Here is a 26,115-nt window from a genome sequence, read left to right on the forward strand (position 1 = left end):
TTGGCCCAACAAGTCTACTCCGCCATTCAATCATTGCTGATCTATCTCTCCCTCCGAACCCCATTCTCCTGCACCTGTACTAATCAAGAATCTATCTAACTCTGCCTTAAAAATATCAAACTCTGCCTTAAAAATATCAAATTGACGGCCTCCACAGCCTTCTGTGGCAAAGAATTCGACAGATTCACCACCCCCTGACTATAGAAAATTTTCCGCATCTCCTTCTTAAAGGAACATCCTTTAACATCCTCTCTACATCCACTATCCAAGCCTCTCACTATTTGATACTTTTCAATGAGGTCCCCCTCCCCCATCCAAAAGTTTCATGAGTTTGTTACAGCCTAGTGCCGTAAAACCTCATCATATGTTAACACACTCATTCCTGGGATCATTCTTGTAAACCTCCTCCGGACCCTCTCCAGAGCTCCATCCTTCCTCAGATTTGATGCCCAAAAGTGTTCACAATACTCCAAATGAGGCCTGGCCAGGGGGTATGGGGAGAAGGCAGGAACGGGGTACTGATTGAGAATGATCAGCCATGATCACATTGAATGGCGGTGCTGGCTCGAAGGGCCGAATGGCCTCCTCCTGCACCTATTGCCTATTGTCTATTGCCTATTGTCTATTGTCTATTGTCTATTGCCTTATAGAGCCTCAGCATTACATCCCTAATGAGAGGAAAGCCATAAAATGCTGGGATATCTCAGTGGGTCAGTCAACTTCCCTGGAAAACATGGATATGTGATGTTTAGGGTCAGAACTCTTCTTTAGACCTGAGTTTGAAGTAGGGACCCAAACCAAAACATCCACCTATCCATGTTCTCCAGGGATGCTGCCTGACTTACTGAGTTACTCCAACATTTTGTGTCTTTCTTTGATAAACCAGCAGCTGAGGTTCCTTGTTTCGAATGAAATGTTGTCAATTAGAAACTTTAATGGTTCTCTCTTAACAGATGAAGCCTACCATTTTATTTTTAGCTCAGTTTTCCAGCATCCACAGTTTTTTTGCTCTTTTGGATTGATGCTCAAAGCAGAGCACTGGGTAAGCAATGATTCCTCTTTGCAGATGAACACCACTACTACACTCCTGACTGAGTGAATATCATCAGAGCTCTGCTAATACATAAAGGCATCCGTGAATGGATTCAGAAGATCATTATAAACTGTTTCATTTTCTCTTTGTCCGTGGTTCGCCAAGTCATTTAAAACTTCCTAGATATTCGCTTCTGTTGTATTTCCATTTGATTGATGCTCCGTGTACTTCTGTCCTCCCTGTCCTGAAAATAATGCTCAAGTATCATGATGGTTCTCTCAGCAGAAGGAGGCTTTGGGTCCGCAGCCAAATAACAATTGATATTAGCAACCATTCAATAACTTAGGGCAGTAGGAATAACAGGACAGTAGGAACATGGATGAATTTCACCAGCTGCACACATACATTTTCCAGTAGGGGTCACTGGATGGCAATCAGGAGTGGGAATTCTGGCTGAGTTTTATTTCACCCGTTCAATGGATCTGGAGACACTTACTGCCATTGACCTGGAACAACTAACCTTGGGATCCAAGTTACACTGCAGTGCAAGTATTTATTGCATTAGTTTCTCTGTCCACCCTGAGATTCAACAGTGGTAAAAGACTGAACAGCACTGGTTATATCATTAGCTCAACAGCTACAGAAGTGGGAACAGACTGATCAGTAACTAAATAGCTGGTTGTATCATTAGCTCGACAGCTACAGATCACCAATGTGGGCTATTTATGTAACAAGATGTATAAACTTTGATTAGATTATCACAAGACATCAGATTTGATTTTGCTGACAGCAATCTAATTCGAAGCAGTTTGTACAGATTCCCTGTCAAGTCGGGAGCTCTTGTACATCTGGCATTGTTTATCACAGTAGCTGCGCCCTGTCTTTATCTCCTGCATATATATCATATTTAGTCAATACAAATACAAACTCAGCGAAAGCGGCTCGTGTTAATTACTCAGGCAGCGGCCAAACCTGTTGCGTAATGAAGTTTTTTTTGTGCGGTGTTGGTGGCAGCGAGCTGTTTATTTTCGACATTCAATTCGAAGATATTTATATAACTCTGTGAAACAAAAAAAAAACCCATCTCCAGTCGCAGCGATTTTACAAGGGGCACTATTTGACTATTCCACCCTTTATTTTGCTTCGTTGGTTACTGTCAATAAAACAAACCCCATCTGTTTTCTGCATTTCTAAAACTCGCTGAATGTTTGATGTTTAAATATCTCAGCTTCCTGCCCCTACCGATCTCATACTTTACAAGCCCCAACCACACCCAGCGCTGTCGGTGTAAATTTCCCATATGTTGAGGGATCAATAGGTTTTACGGCTGTCACAACCTACCTACCCACCCACCCCCAAGGCCTGGCACTCCCTGATATTATATATATATATATATACACAACAGATACAATCCATTACTGAGCCTCAGAATCTCAACTCTACAGAACAATCGCTGTATGGGGAGCTTCTGATTGCAACTATATCGCGGATGCATGTTTCCATCCTTGACATAAGCTTTTGTCCCAGTTACACTGATGTTAGTACATTGATGTGTATCTGTGTCCTGAGATTGGTGTTGGGGGTGGGTGCAAGGGATGGTGAGGCGACGTGGGCATGAAGTTCTCTCCTCTCCTCTCCTGCTCAACACTACCTGGTCCCCTCCCCTCCCCTCCCCTCCCCTCTACCCCTGGCTGGCAACAGCGAGAGAGGTCCGGCAGTCGCCGGCGTACCTGCCGCATTTACTGCCAACCGACCGCTTTGTCCCCGAACTTCACCTGATGTCAACTCTTTGCCAAATAGCCTCCGCCTCCAGAAATGACCAGCAAACAACCAACAAAAAAACAACCCTCTGCACATTTAAAGGGGGGGGGGGGGGTCAGATTGCACGCCGATGCACACGGGAGATTAGTAAGAGATGAATCAAGTGAGACGAGGGTGCATTTCCCCACAGCGCTCTCTCTCTCTCTCTCTCTCAGTCTCTCTCTCTCAGTCTCTCTCTCTCAGTCTCTCTCTCTCAGTCTCTCTCTCTCAGTCTCTCTCTCTCAGTCTCTCTCTCTCTCTCTCACTCTCTCTCTCACTCACTCCCTCCCTCCCACCTCAATAAGACCGCTGCCGCTTCTATTTATCAACAAATTGACGTGTATTTAGCAAATGGGAGCAGAGGTCTGGTTCTGTCAGACCAGGTTACGCAAGCGCCCCAGCCACTTGTTGCAATCCGAGGCCGATATTTAATGGTTGGCAGCAATATACGTGTGTATACTAACACACACACACACACACCTCTGTTTTTGTATGCATGTTAAATGGTCTAAGAGAAAAGGAGAGAGACCCGAGAGGGATTACTTCGGGGATAACGAAATCAATAAGGGAAACCTATGCTTTCCGAAGGGATTACACATGTGGATAACGAGCGAGGAAAGTAAAACATAGCAAGAAACAAAACTAATACATAGATCATGGTTGACAACGCGAGTGTAGTGACTAAAGCAGCGATGGTGAGGGTTTATTTTTTATTATTATTTATATGATATGCATTGTTTAAATTTTACTCTATCGCGCTCTCTCTCTCTCTCTCTCTCTCTCTCTCTCTCTCTCTCGCTCTCTCTCTCTCTCTCTCTCTCTGGTCTCTGATCGCCCGGAGGCGTAACTCGGCAGCTCTCTCTCCTTCTGTAAATATTTTAATCAGGTTTGGCGGTCGAGGGAAGCGATTTTTACAGAGATAAAGTGTTACTAAACAGGAGTCGTGACAGGATCTGCAAATCCTCAGAGAGGAGAGAGAGAGAGCGAGCGAGAGAGGGGAAGCAAATACAAAGAAAGATTGTTTAATCTGGGGGAGGAATACAACCGATTTGGAGATTGCATATGTATATATATAATATCTATATATATATATATAACAGGAGCCGGATTGTGAGAAAATAACATCAGATAAAAGCCGAGCGTTTTGTTTTGTTCGACTTGGTTCCAGCCTTGAGTTGTTTTTTTAAGCGAAGGTAAATTTTGAGACAACGTTCACATTCTTTTAAATTAAATAAAAGTCAGCGGCGATAAAACGATGAAGCTTGTGATCAAAGATCGTGGGACACAGGGATTAATTGTGTGAAAACGACCGGCAGCGAATTGAATGAATGAATGAATGAATGGAGGGGAAAGTGGACGTTCTCTGCCCCTCCCCCCCCCCCCCCCCCCAAAAAAGAGAACATGATTGATAAAAACAGGCCCATCTAAAAGCAAGTTTAGCGGCGATACAACTAATCTGACCCCTATCCCTTTTTAAAAGCAGTGCTGAATGGGGCTCGATAAACTTCTGGGAAAGAGTAACTCTAACGTGGGGACAGGGGAAAAGGTTAGTGTTTGAACATTCAAGAAAACACTGGCAGGAGTAGCCTTGCGAGGATAGTTCTGTTGATTGCAGAAAGATCACGGGGAGAGCAAAAATATATAAAAGCTTGGTAAGTTATTTTTGAAAAAAAAAGACACTTCCTGTAGCTGGGGAGAGGCGAAGTCGCGGTGCAACCGATTCTGGGATTCGTAGATAGGAGTTTCCACTTTACAAATGAAGATCTATATCCTGTAGTGTGTTCCTGGAACACTTGGAAAAAGAAGACTGTAGTCTTTGCAGAATTACATTCTGGAAGGGCTTTGGGGCAGGTTGCAATATGCTGGAGTCACGGTTTTTAAAGATAGGGTTCCTTTGGGCGGTGCACATTGACTCAGGTAATATTTAATTTGGCAATTCAGTATTTGCTTTGATTGGGGTTGCCGACGAACAAATATCCGATTAACAGATTGATCAGCGATCGCTCGTTGTTTGACGATCTCACCCGCCCTTTTTTTCCCCCCAAGGAGTGGACAACCAACTTCCTAATTTAAAAAGAAAAGATACACCAGGCGAAGCAAATCTTAATCTGTTGTGCGGGTTGTGCTGAGAATTTCATTCGGCTAAATTTTGGATTTCAGAACAAACTGGTGTAACGAATCGAACAGTTGCGATTTGTTTCTTTAACAAAAAATATTGACCCAAAGAAAGTACGACCCGTTTTTAAGCTCCTGTTAAAAAAATAGCAGCGAGGGAGCAGGGTTTAAAAAAAAAAAAAAGGCCATCTATGCATTTCTAAATAAGTTTGCAGGGTTTTTAATTCGCAATCTGGGAGATGCAAACAATCGCGTTCTGCAATTCGGATTAAGTTAACAATACAGTAGAACAAAGTTGAGTCGGTTTCCTCTCTCTGAACGTATTGCAGTTTATTTGTGATAAACAGGGGGCGATTGTCGGACACAAACGATCAGAGAGCAAGTGGGCTAAGGGGAGTTTTGTTAAGTTTTTTTGCTGTATGACTTTTTTTGGCCTTCCCCTTTACTTTTATTATCTTGTAAGCAGCAAGGCTTGGCGGTCTCCTCTAATGGACTCAGCCTGATCTCTTCTGGAAGTGCACACTGCCAGACTCCCCACGGCATGAAGCTAGAAGCGGTGATGGAAAACCTGCAGAGGCAGCAACAGGCCAGACTGGACATGGAAGAGAGGCAGAGGAAAGAGAGGGAGCGGGATGCAAGACGAGCCGGCGGCGACACACAGCAGCAGCAGCAGCAGCAGCAGCAACAGCAGCAGCAGCAGCAAGCCATGACCGCAGCTGTTCACCAGCAGCTGGCTGCAGCCCAACAAGCCGCCGCACTGGCAGCGGTCCGAGCCGCGGCCATGGCCGGTCTAGGGGACGCGGGGCTCGGGTCGAGTGGGGCCACTCGACCGCTCATGTCAGCGGAGCGCCGCCGCCGCCGCCGCGTCCTCTCAGGGCTGTCTGGATCCGAAGAGGAGGCACTGGGAGGCGAGCCTGACCCCGGGGAGGACGCGGGAGAGCTGCCAGAAGAAGAGGAGGAAGAAGAAGAGGAAGAAGAAGTAGAGGAGGAAGAGGAGGAGGAGGAGGAGGAGGAGGATGAGGAGGAGGGAGTAGTGATGGACGCCGGACAGATACACCGCTCTGCTGGGCTGCCTAACCCCGGACACTCTCTCAAAGGGACCGCAGCGCAGCTCTCCAGATTCGGACAATGCCACTACCACCTCCCCGGCCAATCTCACTCTCCAGTCGGCATCCCCCAGCAGGCACAGTCCCAGCAACAGGAGTGGACCTACGAGGAACAGTTCAAACAGGTAGGAGAGTCTTCGGGCTCCTGTGTGTCTTGCATTTGGATAACTCACCTGTATCTTCTACTGTCTGTCGCCGGCTGCAATAGACACAGGGGCAGGCAGGCAGCAAGGTCGCTTCAGGTGCCTTTAGAGTTTCTCTCCTCAGCATGTCTTGGTGTGTAGTTATTTTGGACTATTGTAGGCAACAGGAATTTGATGGATACCCTCAATACCTAGAGTTTATGTGATGTGCTTCATTATAGATATATCTACCCTTCACAGAGTAATGTGCTACATTGTACTTTTTGATATTTGAAACGATATTGAGGATATGGAAAATTTGGTTATAAATATGCATTCGAATGGAAAATTTGAGCCACGATTGACAAGTCAATATTAACAGATTGATGTGAACATGTATTGGTGAAGTGTGAGCACAGACTTTTAACTGCTCTGCTCTGTACATCATGTTACTTTATATTGCATAATCAACCGCTAGTCACTTGGTTAAAACACGGGTATCATGTACATTGCAACAGGTAGCTTTATTTCATGTTCCCTTTCACCTTAACAGTTTCATACTGTCGAACATTTGTAATGCGTGTTACATTCAGCAAAACTGGGGACAGGGTTTAAGAACGTATTATCCTGATAATAAAGCTCATTATTAATTACTTCATTTTTTTTACCTCTAAAAGTCAAACCAACTTGTAGTCAATTTTCTCTCATCGATTTTCTGTCACAAGATGTCGATAGCATGCATCACTAAAGCATTCCCTTCCAGTCCTATGGTGTGGTGTTAATCAAATGTGAGAAATGGATCTGATGGCAGCAAGAATTTATACAATATTCTAACATTTACGATTTCAAAGTTATTTTTGGTGCCTTTATATTCAGTGTTTTAATGTTAACTTCTTATACATAAGCAAATTAATTAATTTGCTGATTCTGAAAAGATTGAAATTGTTACAAACCTATTGTTGCTATCTGTCATTACAAAAACTGTTTTTCAGTTAAATGATACTGCAGTTTAAATCTCGATTTGGCCAAGACTAAGAGGATGATTTCTAGTTCAATCACAGGGAAATCTAATTCACTCAGATATGTGCTATGTTTTGGTATTTCAGGCCAGGATAAAGTTTGCAGCAATTTGCGAAAGCTTGTTTGGAAACTCGGCAAATTCATCAGAAGAGTCAGTAAGATGATGATGTCTGGAGGTTTGAAACCAGGGTCTACACAGAGCTAAGCAGAGTCTGATCAAGTGTGTTGGGTCCACTACATTTAGTATTCCAGTGCCAGGAACCAGAAGATTGTCCAAACTTGGTGCATACTTTCGATTGAAATCCAACAACTATTGATGGAAGTAAACCTGCATGGACATGCTGTGAGGCTGGAATAACATTTTATTCTGATGCCTTAATTAAATAGCCTGCCAACCATGCCATTGGCACATGGAGAGTTGTAGCAACTTAAAAGATGTAGTCGTTAGTGACAATGTTTGTGGAACGCTGATGCTGCAATTCAGAAAAGGAATTGAGGGGGAAAGCAGGCATTTGGGAAAGAGAATACAATTATTGTGTATTTTATCAGTCCTACTATGATTGTTGTATTTTATCATTACCTTTTTAAGCAGGTCTGTTTAGTTGTTATCCGCCACGGAGATAGTTTAATTGCATCAGATGAACTCCAATTTTGTTTACATGCATTTAGTCTTTAAAACACATTAGGGAAGATTGTATTCTATTAGGACGAGTTAATTTAACTACCTTGTTGCCTTGATTTGTCACAGTATTACTAATCAAACTTAATTGTACAGGTTTAAAAAGTAAGACGATACTGTATATGCTAACCTTTCAGAATGATAATACACTGATACTCAACTCTTTCATTGTACATGATTTCCTGTTGTGACCAGGATTTGTCTTGTCATGGCTACTTTAAATGTGTAAGAAGGAACTGCTGATGCTGGTTTACACAGAAGACAGACACAAAATGCTGGAGTAACTCTGCAGGATGGGCAGCATCTCTGGATAGAAGGAATGGGTGACGTTTTTTCAGTCTGAAGAGGGTCTCGACCAGAAAAGTCACCCATTTCTTCCATCCAGAGATGCTGCCTGTCCCGCTGAGCTGCTTTAAATGTTCTGTATTCAATTCTCTATTGTGTGTTGTATATTTTATTGATATTGGTTTATTAATGTGAGGTGAGATGCAGTGAAAAACTTTGTTTTGAGTGCTATGCAAGCAAATCATATCATCAGGTAGTGCAAAAGAGAAAATAAACAGCGTGCAGAATATGCAGCTTGGTTTGAGAACAGCTCTGCCCAAGAACACAAGAAATTGAAGAGACTTGTAGAAGTAGCCCGTTCCATCACACAGATCAGACCTCCCACCATTGACTCCATCTACACTTCACATTGCCTTGAAAAAGCAACCAACATAATCAAAGACGTCCTATCTCGGTCGTTCCTCCTTCTTCCTGCTCCCATTCGGCAGAAGATACAGAAGCTTGAAAGCATGCAGTACTCAGAAACAAAATTTTCCCCTCTGTTATCAGGCTCTGCATGGTCTTTCCGTAGGCTGGGCCGCTTTCTAATTCACCTCTACCATTGCAGACATTGGACGTTGATGTGCTACAATGCTGAGAACTATATTCTGCACTCTTCCCCTTTGGTCTAACTATTGTACATGAGTTAGACCTGATTGTATTTATATATAGAATTATCTGATATAATTATATAGCATGCAAAAACAAAGCTTTTCACTGTACCTCAGTACACTTGATAATAAAAAAAAACTAAACCTAAAAAAATACTTAGCTAGTGTTACAGCTACAGAAAAGTTAACCAGGTATTTAGACAGTTGCTGTCTCACTGCACCAGAGACCAGAGTTTGATCCTGACCTTGGATACTGCCCGTGTTGAATTTGTATATTCTCCTGGTGACTTGTGTAGGTTTCCTCCGGTTTCCTCCCACATCCCAAAGATGTGGCCGGTTTGTAGGTTGATGGGCCTCTGTAAAATTGCCCCTGATGTGCATAGAGTGGATGAGAAAGTGGGATAACATAGAACTGGCGTGAATGGTTGATCGATGGGGGGGTCGGTGTGGGCTCGGTGGGAAGAGTCTGTTTCCATGCTGTATCTCTGAAATAAACTAAACTAAAAGGATTAGATAGATACAATTGGGATTAACGTAGATATTCGCCATGGTCAGCATGGAGGAAGGGGGTTTGTAAGAGCTTCTTTTATATGTTGTACATTTTATGAATTTATGAACATTCTAAGAACAGTTTACTGTAATTCTTAACAATCATTATACATTTTTGTCCTCTTGTTTATTTTGTTGCTTGTATGCTCCTTGTTCAATAACATCGACATTATCTGTATAATTAAGTCAATATGAAGAAAATACCGTGAAAATTAATACAAAGAAAATACTGAAAACTATTGGGTAGCAGTTACATTGGGCAACAATTTTTAAAAGCCATCGCTGCAAGCAAAGTAAATGGACTTTAGCTTAGTTAACAAGATAACTAACAAGATATTGCTCTTTTCTACAATTTTAGTTATTTCGCTTATTATCAGTTAATCCTTTTGCAGTTCAGTTTCACAAGATTTAATATGAACTGAAAATAGACAGTTTCAGTGCAGTATTTTGCATTTGATGACCACAATTCAAATTTGTTTGAAAGGAAGGCAAGATGGGAAGTGAATTGTTTTGAAATGAGAAATGAGAACTTTATTTAACCAACCTATCCAGTTCTGGGAGTTTCAGAAAAATATAGTAAAAATCTTTCGCTGTACCTACACGGACAATAAAGTAAACTGAACTGAACTGAATGAAGTATTCCTGCAGGGAAATGTTATCTAATCTTAAGATTCAGATAGTCGATGTGTAATCCCTTCTGTTATCTTTATATGTGCACTAATTCAATTTATTATTTTTGTTTATCTCCACTTATCATGTACAATAGAATTTTTAATTATCTTTGTGCTTCGGCAAATGAACATAAAACATAGAACAAAAAATTGCTCTGCACTTCTGCAAACATTGCCCCTCTCACCTTAAAATTGTGCCTTCTAGGATTTGATGTTTCCATCCTCTATCATTATTTTGTTATACTTCTATCAGGTTTCCTTGCATCCTCAGGCATTCCAGAGAAAACAATCCATAAGAATACAACCAACAATCTAAAATTCTCCAAATTTGACCTAACGAAAATCATATTAAGCTGCATCATGACTTCCTGACATATACTCAATCCCCCAACCAATGAAGGCAAGCATATCATATGCCTTCTTTACCACTCTACATACTTGTGTTACCAATTTCAGGGAGTTATAGACTTGCACCGCAAGATCTCTCTGTAGAACAATGCTGTTAAGGGTCATGCCATACACTCTATATTTTCCCCTTATATTCAACCTCCCAAAGTGCAACACTTCTCACTTGCTCAGCTTAAACTCCTTGTGCCATTTCTCCGCCCATTTATTTAGGTGATCTATAATCCTGCTGTATACTTTGACAGCCCACCTCACAGTCCATGACCCCAACAATCTTGGTGTCATCTGCAAATTCACTAACCATCCCGCCTATGTTTACTTCCAAGTCATTAATATATATCACAAACAGCAGAGGTCCCAACAAAGATCCCTGAGGAACTACACACATAACAGACCTCCAGCCTGAATATCAATCTTCCACCAAAACACTTTCTTCTATCAGTAAGCCGTTGCTGAACCCATATGACCAAGTCACTGTTAATGCTGCACACTTTAATCTTCTGGATCAACCTGCAATGCGGGATTTTATTAAATACCTTGCCAGAATTAATGCAGGCAACATCCACTGGCCTACCCTCATCAATCACCCTTGTCATCTCCACAAAAATCTTGATCAAATTAGTAAGACACAATCTGCCATGCACAAAGCAATGGTTTCTGATCCTAATTTACCTGTTCTCCTCTGAATGGAAGTAAATCCTATCCTGAGGAATCCTCTCCAATAGCTTCCCTACCACTGACGTGAGGCTCACCAGCCTATAATTCTTCCACCTTTACATTCCTCAAAGTTCCTGTCTGATTCTATCATCTGAAACCGTGCATGCACTTCATTTTCATTTTTGACCAAATTTACAACCTCTTTGGTCATCCAAGGTTCCCTTACTTTGCCATCCTTATCCCTCCTTCTCACTGGAACTTGTCGGTCCTGAACCTTGATCAATTGCCCTTTAAACAACTCCCACATCAGATGTGACCTTACCCAAAATTAACTTCTCCCAGTGTACCTTCCCAAGCTCCTGCTTAATAATGTTGTAAATTACCTTACTCCAATTTAGTATCTTCCCACAAGGTCTACCCTTCTCCCTATTCAAAACAATTATGGAATTGATCACTATCCCCCAAATGCTCTTCCACTGAAACACCAGTCACCTGGTAGGGCTCATTTCCCAATACAAGGTCCAATACATTCTCTTTCTGAGTTGGACGACCTGCATACTGTTTAGAGAATCCTTCTTAGATACACTAAACACATTCTGCACCATTGAGCAAGTCCCAGTTAAGATTGGGGAAGTTAAAGTCACACACCAAGACTACCCTGTTGCTTTGACATCTTTTTGTAATCTATCTACATATTTGTTCCTCTATCTCCAACTTTCTATTGGGGGGGGGGGGGGGGGGGGGCCTATAGTAAAATCCCACGAGAGTGCTTACACCTTTCTTATTTCTGAGCTCTGCCCATATCGCCTCATAGGATGAACCGTCTAATATGTCCTCTCTGAGTGCAGCTATGACATTCATAGTCCTGATTAGTAGCGCAACCCCTCCACCTCTTTTGCCTCTCTCTCTATCACATCTGAAACATTAATATCCCAGAACATTGAGCTGCCAGTCATATCCCTCCTGCAACCATGTTTGTGCAATGGCCACTACATCATAGTCCCAAGCACGTATCCAGGCTCTAAGTTCATCTGATTTCCCCACAATATTTGCATTGAAATAAAAGCATTTCAGCCCATCAGTTTCACGATATTCCTGTCTGCCTGTCCTTCCTACGAGGATTACTGCAGCTATCCTTCACCTTCCCATCACTCTGTCTATTTTCTGACCTACTAACCCTGGTTCCCACCCCCCTGCTTCTTTCCATTAAACCCTCCCATGTACACCAGCAAACCTTCCTGCAAGGATATTGGTTCCCCTCCAGTTCAGATGCAACCTGTTCCCCTTGCACAGTTTAGTTTAGATAAGTTTAGTTTAGTTTATTGTCACGTGTATTGAGGCAGAATGAAAAGCTTTTTTGTTTTCAAGTCACCTCTGCCCCAGAAAAGATGCTAATGGTCTAAAAATCTGAATCCCTACCCACCGAATAAAATGAATGGTACAAAACAGTAATCGCAAGGACAGATATATAGAGTTGCCCGCAGCTACAAAGAACCTATAAATTCTTTGGATTACAAAAGTCCATTGACATTTTTTATACACCGAATGCAAAAAAAAACAGTCAGTTGTTGCTTATACTGTGTGATATCAAGCCATGCACACCAACAAGTCTAATGCTTGATAAGGAGTTTGCAGATCTCATACAACCAGATCCTGTGGTTGGAAACAAGGGGAAATAAGCCAAGATTTCTGTTTCTGATCATTATCTAGCGATCCTTCATGGAAAATGATCAGTGATCAGTTTATGAAAGGATTGGAATTAGCTGCCATGCCTCACATGACCAAATTGTTTGCTGTCACTGCGAAGAACAGTAATTCGAACAGGATTTCCAGGTAGCTTTGAATTATCATTCAGCGCAAGAGAGGAGTTTCAGGAGAGCAGGAGACAAAATGGAAAAAAAAATAATACTTCCACTTTTACCTTTCAGTTCCCATGGCTGTAAGAATACAACGAATGATGTAACAATAAAAGTATACACTTAAAAAATAGCTGTACATGAATTAGAGTGGATGTATTCATGAATTAGTGTTGCACATTTTTTATCTTTTAAATTATTAGGTGAAGGAGGAACAACCAAGGCTATTAACCACAGCTATCAAAAAATAGTTTCCAGCAGTGAGGAACTGCTTTGCCATCTGCTTCTAATTTGCAAAGTACCAGGTATCAATTATAGGCAGAGCTTAATTTGACATGGAAAATAGAAGCACTAACAATCTCTGATCATTAGGATTATTTTGCAATAGTTTTCCCCCTGACCTCTCCTTAGTATGCATTGTTCATCAGGCTCATTTGGAATTGCTTAGGACTATATGTGAACAGTTGCTTAAATGTGAGTGTAGCAGGAGGTAATTGTTAACAGAGGTTTGGCTTTTGTATGAACATATCTGCTCCTCACACAAGAAAAGAAAACGATTGGACTTGGAATACTTGGAGGTTGATCTGCAAAGCATAAGATAAGGACTGTCTGAATTACGCCTTGGAAGTAATTTGATTCAAATGATCAAATATAGACAGAAGTTAGATTGATTACATTGCAGTAATTATGTCTTTATTGCAGTAGAAATTCTGATATCAGTATTCATTTTAATAAAATGCACAATTTCTGCTTTGAAATCATGCTCGTTTGAGGCAATTCAGACATTTGGCAATTGTTAAAATAATTTATGTCTTAAATGTCTTCCTGAAGCCCATTTATTTGATAGATAATTGTTCGATCGGATTTGATTACTTTACGACACCTTGCCCATGTGGCCATTCTTTTTGGATCAAAACGTGCTCACCTCTGGCCTATGGTTCCTCGAGGAAGAGTAGAGATATCCACCTCTCAGGTTGGATAGCTTCTCCATGCCTGTGCATTGCATTGGTGTCAGATCAAGGTAGAGGTCAGAAGCCAATGCATCTGTTTTCTGAGCCCAAGAGCAGGTGTACAAATTCCCTGAGCTGAGAGACCTGATGCACCATGTATACAATCCCTCAGTTTATATCGTGACTTATTTCAGTAGCGCAGTCATTTATAGAGTGCTGGAGGCGAGAAAAAAAAGTGAGTGCGGTTGGCAGACCAGTTCAAGTGTAATCTAAAAATGAGCCGTGGTGGTAAAGTTAGTGACTGTATAATTAGTGGTGGGCATCCTCAAGAAGGTAATCTGCTGCAAATGCGATCCTCATAGGAGAAATAAAGTCAAGTCAAGTCAAGTCAAGTCAATTTTATTTGTATAGCACATTTAAAAACAACCCACGTTGACCAAAGTGCTGTACATCTGATTAGGTTCCAATGGAAAAAAAATGAAACATACAGTAGCACGCAAACAGTTCACAGTGCCTCCTCAATGAGCCTCAAACGCTAGGGAGTAGAAATTGGTTTTGAGTCTGGACTTAAAGGAGTCGATGGAGGGGGCAGTTCTGTTGAGGAGAGGGATGCTGTTCCACAGTCTAGGAGCTGCAACCGCAAAAGCGCGGTCACCCCTGAGCTTAAGCCTAGACCGCGGGATAGTGAGTAGCCCCAAGTCGGCCGACCTGAGGGACCTGGAGTTAGAGAGGGGGGTTAGAAGATTTTAAAGAGCAAAAAGCACGGAGTACTAGAAATTAGGAAGTTGAAAAGTGGCTTCTAACACCATAGACAAACTATGGATTTGAATGAGCTCTGAAACCTTGTTCATTTTTGTCTTATTTCTTGTCATTCGATAATATTAAAGAATGGACGTAGATATTTATTTTTCCTGCACCAGATTTATTGTGGCCATTGTGAATCGTGAATGAAACTAACATAATTTCTCGTTCAAGCACTACCATAGACATAAAAAAACATAGACAATAGGTGCAGGAGTAGGCCATTCGGCCCTTCGAGCCAGCACGGCCATTCTATATGATCATGGCAGATCATCCAAAATCAGTACCCCGTTCCTGCTTTCCCCCCATATCCCTTGATTCTGTTAGCCCTAAGAGCTCTATTTAACTCTCTCGTGAAAACATCCAGTGCTTTGGCCTTCGCTGCCTTCTGTGGCAGAGAATTCCACAGATTCACAACTCTCTGGGTGAAAACGTTTTTCCTCATTTACCATTGCCACTGATTCAAGATGAAGGAAATGGCATGAGCAGGTTTTGACAGTTTTCACAGAAATCACCTACGGATAAATACGGATAACTGAAAAATGAACCATTTCACTGTGCCAAGGTAGATGTGATAATAAAATATCATTGGAGTGAGATGCAGCAACTCTGATACACAGTTGGAAGAAGCATTACTGCTCTTAACTGCTTTTTCCGTATAATGACCGCGTGGGTGTAACCTTGCAGTCTAGTGCTGCTCTCGGGAAATGAGGAATGATTAAATTGGGAAAAGCATCAAAATGCAAAACTGGTGAGACACAAGAAACTCCAGATGCTCGAATCTTGAGCAAAACACGAAGTGCCAGAGGAACTCAACAGGTCAGGCAAATTTTCTGGGAGGGATTGGATGGACAACCAGTCTGAAGAAGGATCCCGACTCTCTAATCCAGGCATCGTTCTGGTAAACCTTTTCTGCACCCTTTCCAAAGCCTCCACATCCTTCCTGTACTAAGGCAACAGAACTGCACACAATACTCCAAATGCAGCCTAAACGAAGACCTATAAAGCTGTAGGAATAAAGAACTGCAGATGCTGGTTTATGTCAAAGATAAACACAAAGGTCTGGAGTAACTCAGCATCACTGGAGAAAAATGATTTGTGACATTTAGGGTTGGGGAACGAGCCTTCACCATTTCTGCATCAGTTCTGTAACTGATCTATGTCCCGCTGTATACTTTGACAGCCTTACTAACTTACTAATCAACCCATCTTCATTTACGTCCATGTCATTTATATTTACAGTCTTCCATGCAACATGATGCATAGATCCCAGGACTGATCCCTGTGGAACTCAACTGGTCACAGACCTCCGGCTTGAATATTGTTCTTCCATCACCAGCCTCTTCCTGTAAGCCATTTCTGAATCCATATGACCAAGTCACGTTGAATCCCATGCATTTTAATCTTTTGGACCAGCCTACCGTGGGGGATTTTTTTCAAATGTCTTAGTAAACTTGACATAGTGACATCTAGTGGCCCAGCCCCATCGATCATCTTCATCACCTCCTTAAAAACTTGATCAAGTTAGTAAGACGTGATCTGGTGTGGACGTAGCCTTGCTGACTGTCCCTTAATTAACCCATGCTCTTCAAATGGGAGTAAATCCAATCCCAATGTATCCTCTGCAATAGCTTCCCCACTAGTGTCTTGAATGGCATTAGCTCCTTGCCAGTCCTCTTGGGACCTTGCCTGTGAGTAGAGAAGATACAAAGATCATAGTCAAGGCTCTCACAATCTTCTCTCTTGTCTTTCTCAATAACCTGGGGTAGATCCTATCAGGTCCTGGGGGTTTATCCACCTTAATGCTCTTCAAGAGCCCCAACACTTCCTCAATGTTAATCTGCACTTGCATTTTACTATTTTCCACACATATCTCACTGTCCTTCATGTCATAGAGTCATAGAGTGATACAGCTTGGAAACAGGCCCTTCGGCCTAACTTGTCCACACCGGGCAACATGTCCCAGCTACAGTAGTTCCACCTGCCTGTCCATATCCCTCCAAACCTGTCCTATCCATGTACCTGTCTAACTGTCCTTCCCCTTGGTGAATACAAGAGCAAAGTTCTCATTTAGTACCTTGTCTACATACTCTGACTCCAAGTAGTTTTCCTCCTTTATCCTTGAGTAGTCATGCTTTCTCCCTGGTTATCCTCTTGTTTTTAATGTATGTATAAAAAGCACTGAGATTTTCTTAAATCCGATGAACCATAGAATGACCTTTCTATGTAACTCTGCCTCTCTTATCTGCTTCACCCCACCTCTTAAGGCTGTTTGTATTTTCTATGTTTTTGAGAAATAATAATCCCTCTGTGCATGGTGGCGCAGCAGTAGAGTTGCTGCCTTCCAGCACTTATGGCACCAGAGACCTGGGTTCGATCCCGACTACCAGTGCTGTTGATATGGAGTTTATACGTTCTCCCCGTGACTGCGTGGGTTTTCTCTGAGATCTTCGGTTTCCTCCCACACTCCAAATACATACAGGTTTGTAGGTTAATTGGCTTGGTATATATGTAAATTGTCCCTTGTGTGTGTAGGATAGTGTTAATGTGTGGGGATTGGGAGTTTGGCGTGGACACGATGGGCCAAAGGGCCTCTTTCCATGCAGTATCTCTAAACTAAACTAAGGCACAGCGGGCCACATGGCCAGATGCACAGAAGACTTGGCGGCCGCAGCCTGTAGGAGGGAAGCTGCCAAACCAGCCTCTGCTCATCCCCCACGACCAGAGACCAGAGAGGATGGAGCTGGTGATGATGTATGCGAGGAGCAAGGCAGGTAGAGGAGGGAACCGGTGTCTGGCCTACTGTGCCCTCAAGGTCGACTGCTTGAGGCACCCTCGGGGTGAGGAGAGGGACGTCAGTTCGCTGGTCGATCCCGATGCCCAAGGAAGTCGATGGCTGGAGGCCCTGCAGCAACCTGAAGTTTGCCTCCAAAGGGCACCACTCGAAAGACCTGGAGCATGGGCTGGACTTTGTAAAAGGCACCAAGACCTGGAGCCTCTTGCATGTGGTCTCAGTGGACTATTTCTTTACACTTTGCTAATCGGGGACTGTGCTTAGGTATGGCAATACTTTACTGGACCGTGTGTAAGAAAATAATGTCACTATGCACGTGACAATAAAGCACCATTGAACCATTAAACCATTGAACCATTCATTCTTCTCTGGGTCTACATAACGTTCAGGCTGAATTTTATTCCCTGAAGCACCGGAAGGTCTTTTTCTTTCTGTATATTATGCACAAAATAACTGCAAAATAAATAGAGATAACAATAGAAGTAGTAAGTCAGACAGTATCTGTGGCGAGGGCAGAGGAGTTGCTGTTTGGACTGAGTTTCCTCTTTCTCCAGCTGACTCCGGCACCAGTGGCATCTTGCTTTGTGGCTGGGTTACAGGATATCTGTGCAGGCCAATCGAGTTTTGTTTCAAGCCAGTCAGGAAGTCACAGCAACAAAACATGGCTGTAAATAATGATTCTCAGGCAGTTGTGGATGTGAAAAGTTGAATGTGGATAGTTAGATACGGAGGGCGGCAGAATCCATGCCATGTCATAAAAAGGAATAGAATTAATCGCACCGGTAGATTTGGCCAATGTTGCAGAACCAATTCAGAAAGCAGTTGAGTGGTACAATGATAGCATTAATCTATCTCAGTACCACATAAAATATAAAGAGGGCATTCAATCAATATCAAGAGGGCATGAGATCAGAGGTAATTGATCTCAGTGCTAAATGCTGGTGTAAAAATATCTCTGGAGGAACAAATGGATTTAAACAGATTAATTCAGTCATCTGTTTCCTTTTGATATTTTTTAATATTTTAAGAAAGTACTTTGATCCAATTCCAGGGGAGTTTTGCATCATTATGCCTTTCCCTCCCATTTTAACTGTGGACTTCTTCTTCTTTCTTGTCTGCAACCGTTGATTTGATCAACTGTTTCTCTGCGGAATCCTGCTAAATAGATTTATCGCTGCCTTTGCTTGCAGAAGAATTATAGAGTCATATTTTTGTGCCTCTGCTGTGACGTTTAGCTTGTTCAATATTTTACATAATTCCTGGTCAGGCAGCATCGTTGGAGAAAAGGAATTCAGGTGTTCTTTTTCATCTTTTCTATTCCTTTTCTCCAGAGATGCTGCCCGACCTGCTGAGTTACTCCAGGATTTTGTGTCTGTCTTTGGTGTAAGCCAGAATCTGCAGTTCCTTCCTGCAGTTTTGCATAATTATGACCTCCCAACATGCAGAAAGGTATCTTGTAGATTTTACATTCACAGAGAAAATAATATGGTGATGGGGGCCAATTGGTACAAAGATAGCATTAATTAATCGATTCACATTGGTTGTGAGATTAGGGTGGGAAGATGAAATGCACTATTAAAATAGAAGAACAAAAGAAATGGTCTAAGAAACTCTGGCTTGGAGGGAACAAGGCGATGGTCAATGCTGTCTGCTTTGTGTTTGGAAGAAACTCCTAAGCATATGATCTTGACTGCCTGGAAAGAAAGGAGCAATATGGGAACACTGCCACAAGCAACTCCCTCATACTCACCCACCATGTTGAAAATGGACAGGTGTATGTTGGGCATTTCACAGAGCTAAGGTGCAGTGGTCTCAGTAATAGGACAGAGGTGACGCCATGGCAAAGCCCATATTAAACTAGTAGAAGATAGCCATAGCACACAGAGGCTAAGGCGATCACTAAGATAGATAGATAGGGAAGAGACCCAAAATGGATTTGATGGTGAGAATGAGGTTGAATAGGAAAAGTTTGGAGGGGTATGGGCCAAGCGACAAGGAGAGCAACCGGTTTTCATTGCATATAGTCAGTTACAATGAACAGGAATAGACATGTGAACGTCAAGGCTGTGAACGTTGCCTCAAGACTGTGAAGGGATCTGAATTTAGCGGGAAGGCGCACAGTGGGGGAAGGAGGATGGGTGCTTCACAAGCAGACAGAACACCGAGTGCACCCAACACCTACAGATATAGGTTCATCGTAGATCAGTGGATGGTGACCAAGAGAAAGGGACGACTGGATCGTTGTCATGGCCATTGCTGGTGATGTGATTTGAAATTCAGCAATGATCAAAAGGCCATTATTGGACAGGTGCTGATGTTTAGGGGTGTTTTGTACTGCGGCAGCAGTGAGGTTGTTGGTTTCCACAGCCTTCTGTGGCAAATGATTCCACACATTCACCACCCTCTGGCTAAAGAAATTTCCCCTCATCTTCCTAAAGGAATGTCCTTTAATTCTGAGGTGATGACCTCTGGTACATGACTCTCCCACTAGTGGAAATATCCTCTCCAGGTCCACTCTATCCAAGCCCTTCACTATTCGGTCAGTGGAGGTTCCCCCTTCATTCTTCTAAACTCCAGCGAGTACAGGCCCAGTGACGTACTGTTTGAAAATAAAAGGTTACTCAATTCAGACAGAGATGAAGCAAATATTTTCTGCCAGAGGGTCATGGGTCTTTGGAACGTTCTCCTTCAAAGGTCGGTGGAAGCAGAATGTTTGAATATTTCTAAGGCAGAGGGAACTAGAAATGCAAAGGGGTGAAAGATTCTGGCGCCCTGGAGCTGTTTCAGTACTGTGATGGGTGAAGTTTCAATACTGTAGCACCGTGTGTTGTTTCAGTCGTAGCAGATTTGTGGTTGTTTTAGTGCACTGGCAGGGGTGGGTGGGTGGGGTTGTTGTAGTATTGTTGCAGGGATGGGGCTGTTTTATTTCTATGGCAAGGGTGGACCTGCATTATTACTGTTGCAGGGATGGCGCTGTTTTATTACTCTGGCAAGGGTGTACCTGCATTATTACTGTTGCAGGGGTGGGGCTGTTTTAGCGTCGTTGCAGGGGTGGAACTAATTAATTACTGTGGCAGTGGTGCAGGTTTAGTTCTGTGGCAGGGCTGGTGTTGTTGTATTACTGAGGCAGGGATGGTGCTGGTTTGTAGTGGAGTTGTTATTGTACTGTAACAGGGATGGGACTATTTTATTACTGGAGCAGTGAGTGTGCTGTTTAAGTACTGTGGCAGGAGCGAGATTGATTTTGGTGCTGTGGTGGGAGTGAATTAGAATTTCATATTTTCATAAGTTATAGCAGCAAAATTTGGACATTCGGCCTGTCAAGTCTAGTCTGCATTCAATCGTGGCTGATCTATCTTTCCATCTCAACCCCAATCTCCTGCCTTCTCCCCATAATCAGAACATAGAACATAGAGAAAGTACAGCATAGCAACGGGCCCTCTGGCTCGTAATGTCGAACTAAACTAATCTCGCCTTCCTGCATGACCCATATCCCTCCATTCCCTGCACATCCATGTCACTTTCGTGTATGAGTGCACCACCATTCCCAGCAGCGAGTTCTAGGCACCCATCACCCTCTGTGGGAACATTTTATTACTATGGCAGGGATGGACTACGTTAGTATTGTGGCAGGGACAGTGCTGTTTTAGTATTGTGGCATGGGTGGGGTTGTTTTAATGCTGTAGTAGTGGTGGAGTGTTTTATCACTGTGGTTTAATTTTGTTGCAGTGTTTGGGCCATTTTAATACTATGGCAACAGTGAGGTTGTTTTAGTACTGTGACAGGTGTGAGTTTGTTTCATTACAAAAGCAGGGCTGGGGCTGTTTTAATACAATGGCTGGGGTGGGAATGTTTTATTGACAAGTGTGACTTGAAACTTTAGACTTTGGAGATACAGTGCAGAAACAGACCGTTCGGCTCACCGAGTCCACACTGACCAGCGATCACCCCGTACGCTAACACTACCCTACGCGCTAAGAACATTTTACCGAAGCCAATTAACCTACAAAGATGTATGTTTTTGAAGTGTGGGAGGAAACCGGAACACCCAGAAAACCCCCTGAAATCACGGGGAGAACATACATACTATCTATCTTTCCATCTCAACCCCATTCTCCTGCCTTCTGGCCTTCAGCCAGCACCTGATGTCAGGATTGAACCCGGGTCTTTGGTGCTGTAAGGCAGCACCTCGACCATTGCCCCACTCCGCATTCCCAGTTTGAGTACTGTGGAGGGGTTGGGATTGTTTTAGTACTGTGACAGGTATGGAGCTGTTTGACACTGTGGCAGTGGTGGTACTCTGCTTGTTAACAGTTCTCAACAGCTAGTAGTGACACATTCAAAGCTTAAGATCAATGCACTCAAATGACCTGGAAAACATCTTGGTGCCAAATCCCTCCATCGTGGGAAGATGCAGGCAAGACTTTTTTTCTGGCAAGAAAATAGGAAATTTCATTGGGAAATGCTGTGTGATCTGGCTCGAACCCAAGAAAATTAAATCTCAAGATGTCCCACTTCAATGCTTTCTGATAACTGGAATTCTCTGCCACAGTATGTAGGTTAATTGGTTATTGGTATGTAGGTTAATTGGCTGGGTAAATGTAAAAATTGTCCCTAGTGGGTGTAGGATAGTGTTAATGTACGGGGATCACTGGGCGGCACGGACTTGGAGGGCCGAAAAGGCCTGTTTCCGGCTGTATGTATATGATATGATATGATATGATAGTAGGCAGTTGAGGCCAATTCACTGGATGTTTTCAAGAGAGAGTTAGATTTAGCTCTTAGGGCTAAAAGAATTAAGGGATATGGGGAAAAAGCAGGAACGGGGTACTGATTTTAGATGATCAGCAATGATCATATTGAATGGTGGTGCTGGCTCGAAGGGCCGAATGGCCTACTGCACCTATTTTTCTATGTTTCTATGTAACTGTATTAAAATAGTAGATGCATGCTAATCAGTATAATGGAAGAAATGGATTTTAAAACATATTTTTTTGAAGTTTGAATGCATTAATGGTAACAAGCTCTGTATAACACACATTTAATGTTAGAAAGTAATAAAAATTAAGAATAGCAGACATAAAATAAGTGCTTCAATCCCACTTTACCAAATATTTCACCTTTATGCCGTGCTCATATGTGAGAGAGTTGCACTGAAACACAAATATTCGATGTACTTACCAAGATTCCAACATTCAAAGCAAAGTATTGGCAAATTATTGTACTGACAAAACCATCTCAGCTTATTTTAAAATTTGTTAAATTTGCGGTTAAAATCACCAAATGCTGGAAACACTCAGCAGATCAGACTGTAACTACTGAGAGGGAAGTCGTGTTTCAGATTAGTTTAGTTTTTAGTTTAGTTTAGAGATATAGTGTGGAAACAGGTCCATCGGTCCACCAAGTCCTCGCTGACCAGCGATCACCCGTACACTAGTTCTATCCTACACACATAGGGACAATTTTACAGAAGCCAATTAATCTACAAACCTGCACATCTTTGGAATGTGATAGGAAAAAGGAGCACCTGGAGTAAACCCACGCGGTCACAGGGAGAACTACCAACTCCATACAGATCGCACCCGTAGTCAGGATCAAACCCAGGTCTCTGGCGCTGTAAGGTAACAATTCTACCGCTAAGCCCTTGTGACGATGGGTTTCATTCATGGCTTGAAATATTATCTCTAATATACTCTCTTCGCAGATTTTGTTTGACCATTGTTTCCAGCATACCTTGTTTTTACTTCAGATTCCCAGTATTTGCAGTAACTTTTCTTTTCATCTCTGCTACCAAGTTGCACAGTGGAAGGCCAACCCTCTAACAGATGGAAAAAGGGAACAGGAACAGTTTTTTTCTGGGAAAGTACTGGGGAAAGAAAAACAGAATTTCATGAGTGGTAGAATCCATTGCAATGTTTTGCACTATTTTGAAGAGGAGCTGGGGAATTGGCCAGTGTCCTGGCCAATGTTTATCCAGCAGTCAACAGCATCAGAAATAGATTGTCTTGTCACAAACACATTGCTGTTGGACCTTTGTCTTCACGAAAGATCTTCAGCCTGAAACGTTAACTCTGTTTTGGTTCCATGAGAAGCTACCTGTAGCTTAGCTAAGACATACTACGTGGAAACAGGCCCTTCGACCCACCGAGTCCACGCCGACCATTGATCACCAGTAGTTCTATTCGACACACAAAGGACAATTTACAGAAGTAAATAAACCTACAAAGCTGCACGTCTTTGGAATGTGGGAGGAAACCGGAGCACTCGGAGAAAACCCACGCAGTCACAGAAAGAGCGTACAAACTCCCTACAGACAGTACCCATAGTCAGGATCGAACCAGGGTCTCTGGCACTGTACGGCAGCAACTCTACTACTCCGCCACTGTGCCACCCACTGTACTGCAGTTTATTTCATAAAGTCAAAGAAGTTTAATACACAGAAGTCCATCCAGCTCATCCTGTCTATTTTTGATGACTTGAAGATCTGTCATCCTACTTCTCTCCCATAACCTGCAGAATATTCACCATCAGGTGCCTGTTTAGTCCTTTGAGGACTCTGACTGGTTCAGTTTCCTCCACAGGTAATTCACTTCTGATCAAGGGTTATTGCCTTTCTTATTCTGGAGGGACCCAGCACAGGGAGAGACCTGGGTATCATAATCAAAGAGAGAAGGGGAAGTAGGACCCAGAAAGGACACACGCTGGGATTGTGACCTCAACCTCAGAAGAAGAAACTTTCCGTTTTAAAAAAAAATAATCTTTTAAAACACACAATGTGTGGGCGAACATAAAGTTACATCGAAGGGGAAACAAACCTAGAGTCTCTTTGCTTCACACGCCAGAGAGACCAAGGTTCGACCCTGACCTCGAGTGCTCTGTGTGTGGAGGTTGTACGTTCTCCCTGTGACCGCGTGGGTTTCCTCTGGGTGCTCCGGTTTATTCCCACATTCCAAAGACGTGCAAGATTGGTCACTGTAAATGTGCAGGGAGTGGATGCAAAAGTAGGACAAGATAAAACTAGTGAGATGATTGGTGTGGACTGGAATGAGAAGGTTTATTATTTGTTGTTTTCAGGCAACTTACTCCCAAAACTTTAAAGGAACACTTTTTGTATCCCTCGTCTACAAACACTTGTTGGCACAAAGTTCGAACTTGCAGAAATTACATTTAAGTACCCCGTGCATTAGTTTCTGAACAGCATCAGTGATGAGAAAACCAGTTCTGCCAAGTAAATGAGGTAAATTCCAAAGTTTCAATAATTGACTCCAATGCAATAAATGAATATGATGGTTTAACCTGGTCACTGCTCTTCTTAATCTGGAATGTGTGGGTCAGTGGTCAGGGCATTGTAGAAATTTATTTCCACTTTGTTTGAATGGTGGAATCTTACCTATCGCCCTTCCCTAATTGTGTGGTCCGGCAAAGAATGGCCCTTTGTCAGGACTAATTAGCCCCAAGCTGTGATGATGTGTGGTGGAGTTTTGTTGAAGTCATGCCAAGGTAAATATTCACACGACGACCTACTCACCATCCCCTTGTGTCTCTTGTCTTGTCTTGTATCTCAGGTACCAGGCAATATGCCAAGCCTTTAAAAAAAAAAAGAGAACTTCTTCTTGGTACACAGGTTTTTGGGGAATATTTTCCCAAATTATGATTGCAGAACATTTCTCAAAAGCAACAATTTTCTCACTAAGGTCAGGTACCTACGTGAGGAGCTGTTTAGTCTTATGATACAAAAAAATAGGTTAAATAGTGTCAAGAGTCAAGAGTGTTTTATTGTCTTATGTCCCAAAATGGAACAATGACATTCTTACTTGAATCAGCACAACAGATAGGTATACATAGTGCTCTGTAAACACCATAATAAACAACAACAAAAGTTCAATCAATCAAACAAGCAATATTAGTGGAAAGACAAAAATAATGCCCCCACGTCTATATAGTTCACAGTCTATTTGGAGATTGTAGCCTCATGGTTGTAGGCTAGAAGCTGCTCCTGAACCTGGACGTTACAATTTTCAGGCTCCTAGACCTTCTTCCCAATGGCAGAAGTGAAATGAGAGTGTGGCCAGGATGTGTGGGTCTCAGATGATGCTGGCTGGACTTTTGAGGCAGCAACTCTTGCAAATCTCTCCGATGGTGGGGAGGTCAGAACCTGTGATGGACTACGCAGTGTTCACCACTTTTTGCAATCTTCTTTGTTCCCGGGCATTCGAGTTGCCGAACCAGGCCGTGATGCAACTAGTCAATATGCTCTCCACTGTACACCTGTGGAAGTTCAGAAGAATATTCATTGACATACTGAATCATCCCAATCTTCTATGGAAGTAAAGGTGGTGATGGGTTTTTAAAAATTCAACTAATTGTTCAAGCACTCAACATGGGGATGAATTGGCTATTTTATTAATTTATCATCACTGTAACCTCCACACTCATCACCTTTGCATCTACTGTTTTCAATATCAATACCTCAACCCTCACCCCTTTCACAAAGTGTTGAAATAACTCAGCAGGTCAGGCAGCATCTGTGGAGAACATGGATAGATGATGTTTTGAGTCGGAACCTTCTTATGTCCCAACCCAATCTTTGTGTATTTGTTTGTAAATCAGCATCAGTAAGGG

At 42.6% G+C, this 26,115-nt stretch overlaps 1 protein-coding gene across 1 annotated transcript in view; it reads left to right on the forward strand.

The window, feature by feature from the left end:
* Window positions 1–3,430: 3,430 nt before the first annotated feature.
* LOC144598991 (AT-rich interactive domain-containing protein 3A-like) overlaps window positions 3,431–26,115 on the forward strand; it is a 403,217-nt gene continuing 380,532 nt past the window's right edge. The window contains exons 1-2 of the mRNA XM_078409689.1: window positions 3,431–3,528; window positions 5,415–6,179. Of these exons, the coding sequence (XP_078265815.1) occupies window positions 3,490–3,528; window positions 5,415–6,179 (804 nt within the window). The 5' untranslated portion in view covers window positions 3,431–3,489. The remainder of the gene's footprint in view (window positions 3,529–5,414; window positions 6,180–26,115) is intronic.

This window comes from Rhinoraja longicauda, chromosome 1 (assembly GCF_053455715.1).
Source record: "Rhinoraja longicauda isolate Sanriku21f chromosome 1, sRhiLon1.1, whole genome shotgun sequence".
Classification (NCBI taxonomy): domain Eukaryota; kingdom Metazoa; phylum Chordata; class Chondrichthyes; order Rajiformes; family Arhynchobatidae; genus Rhinoraja; species Rhinoraja longicauda.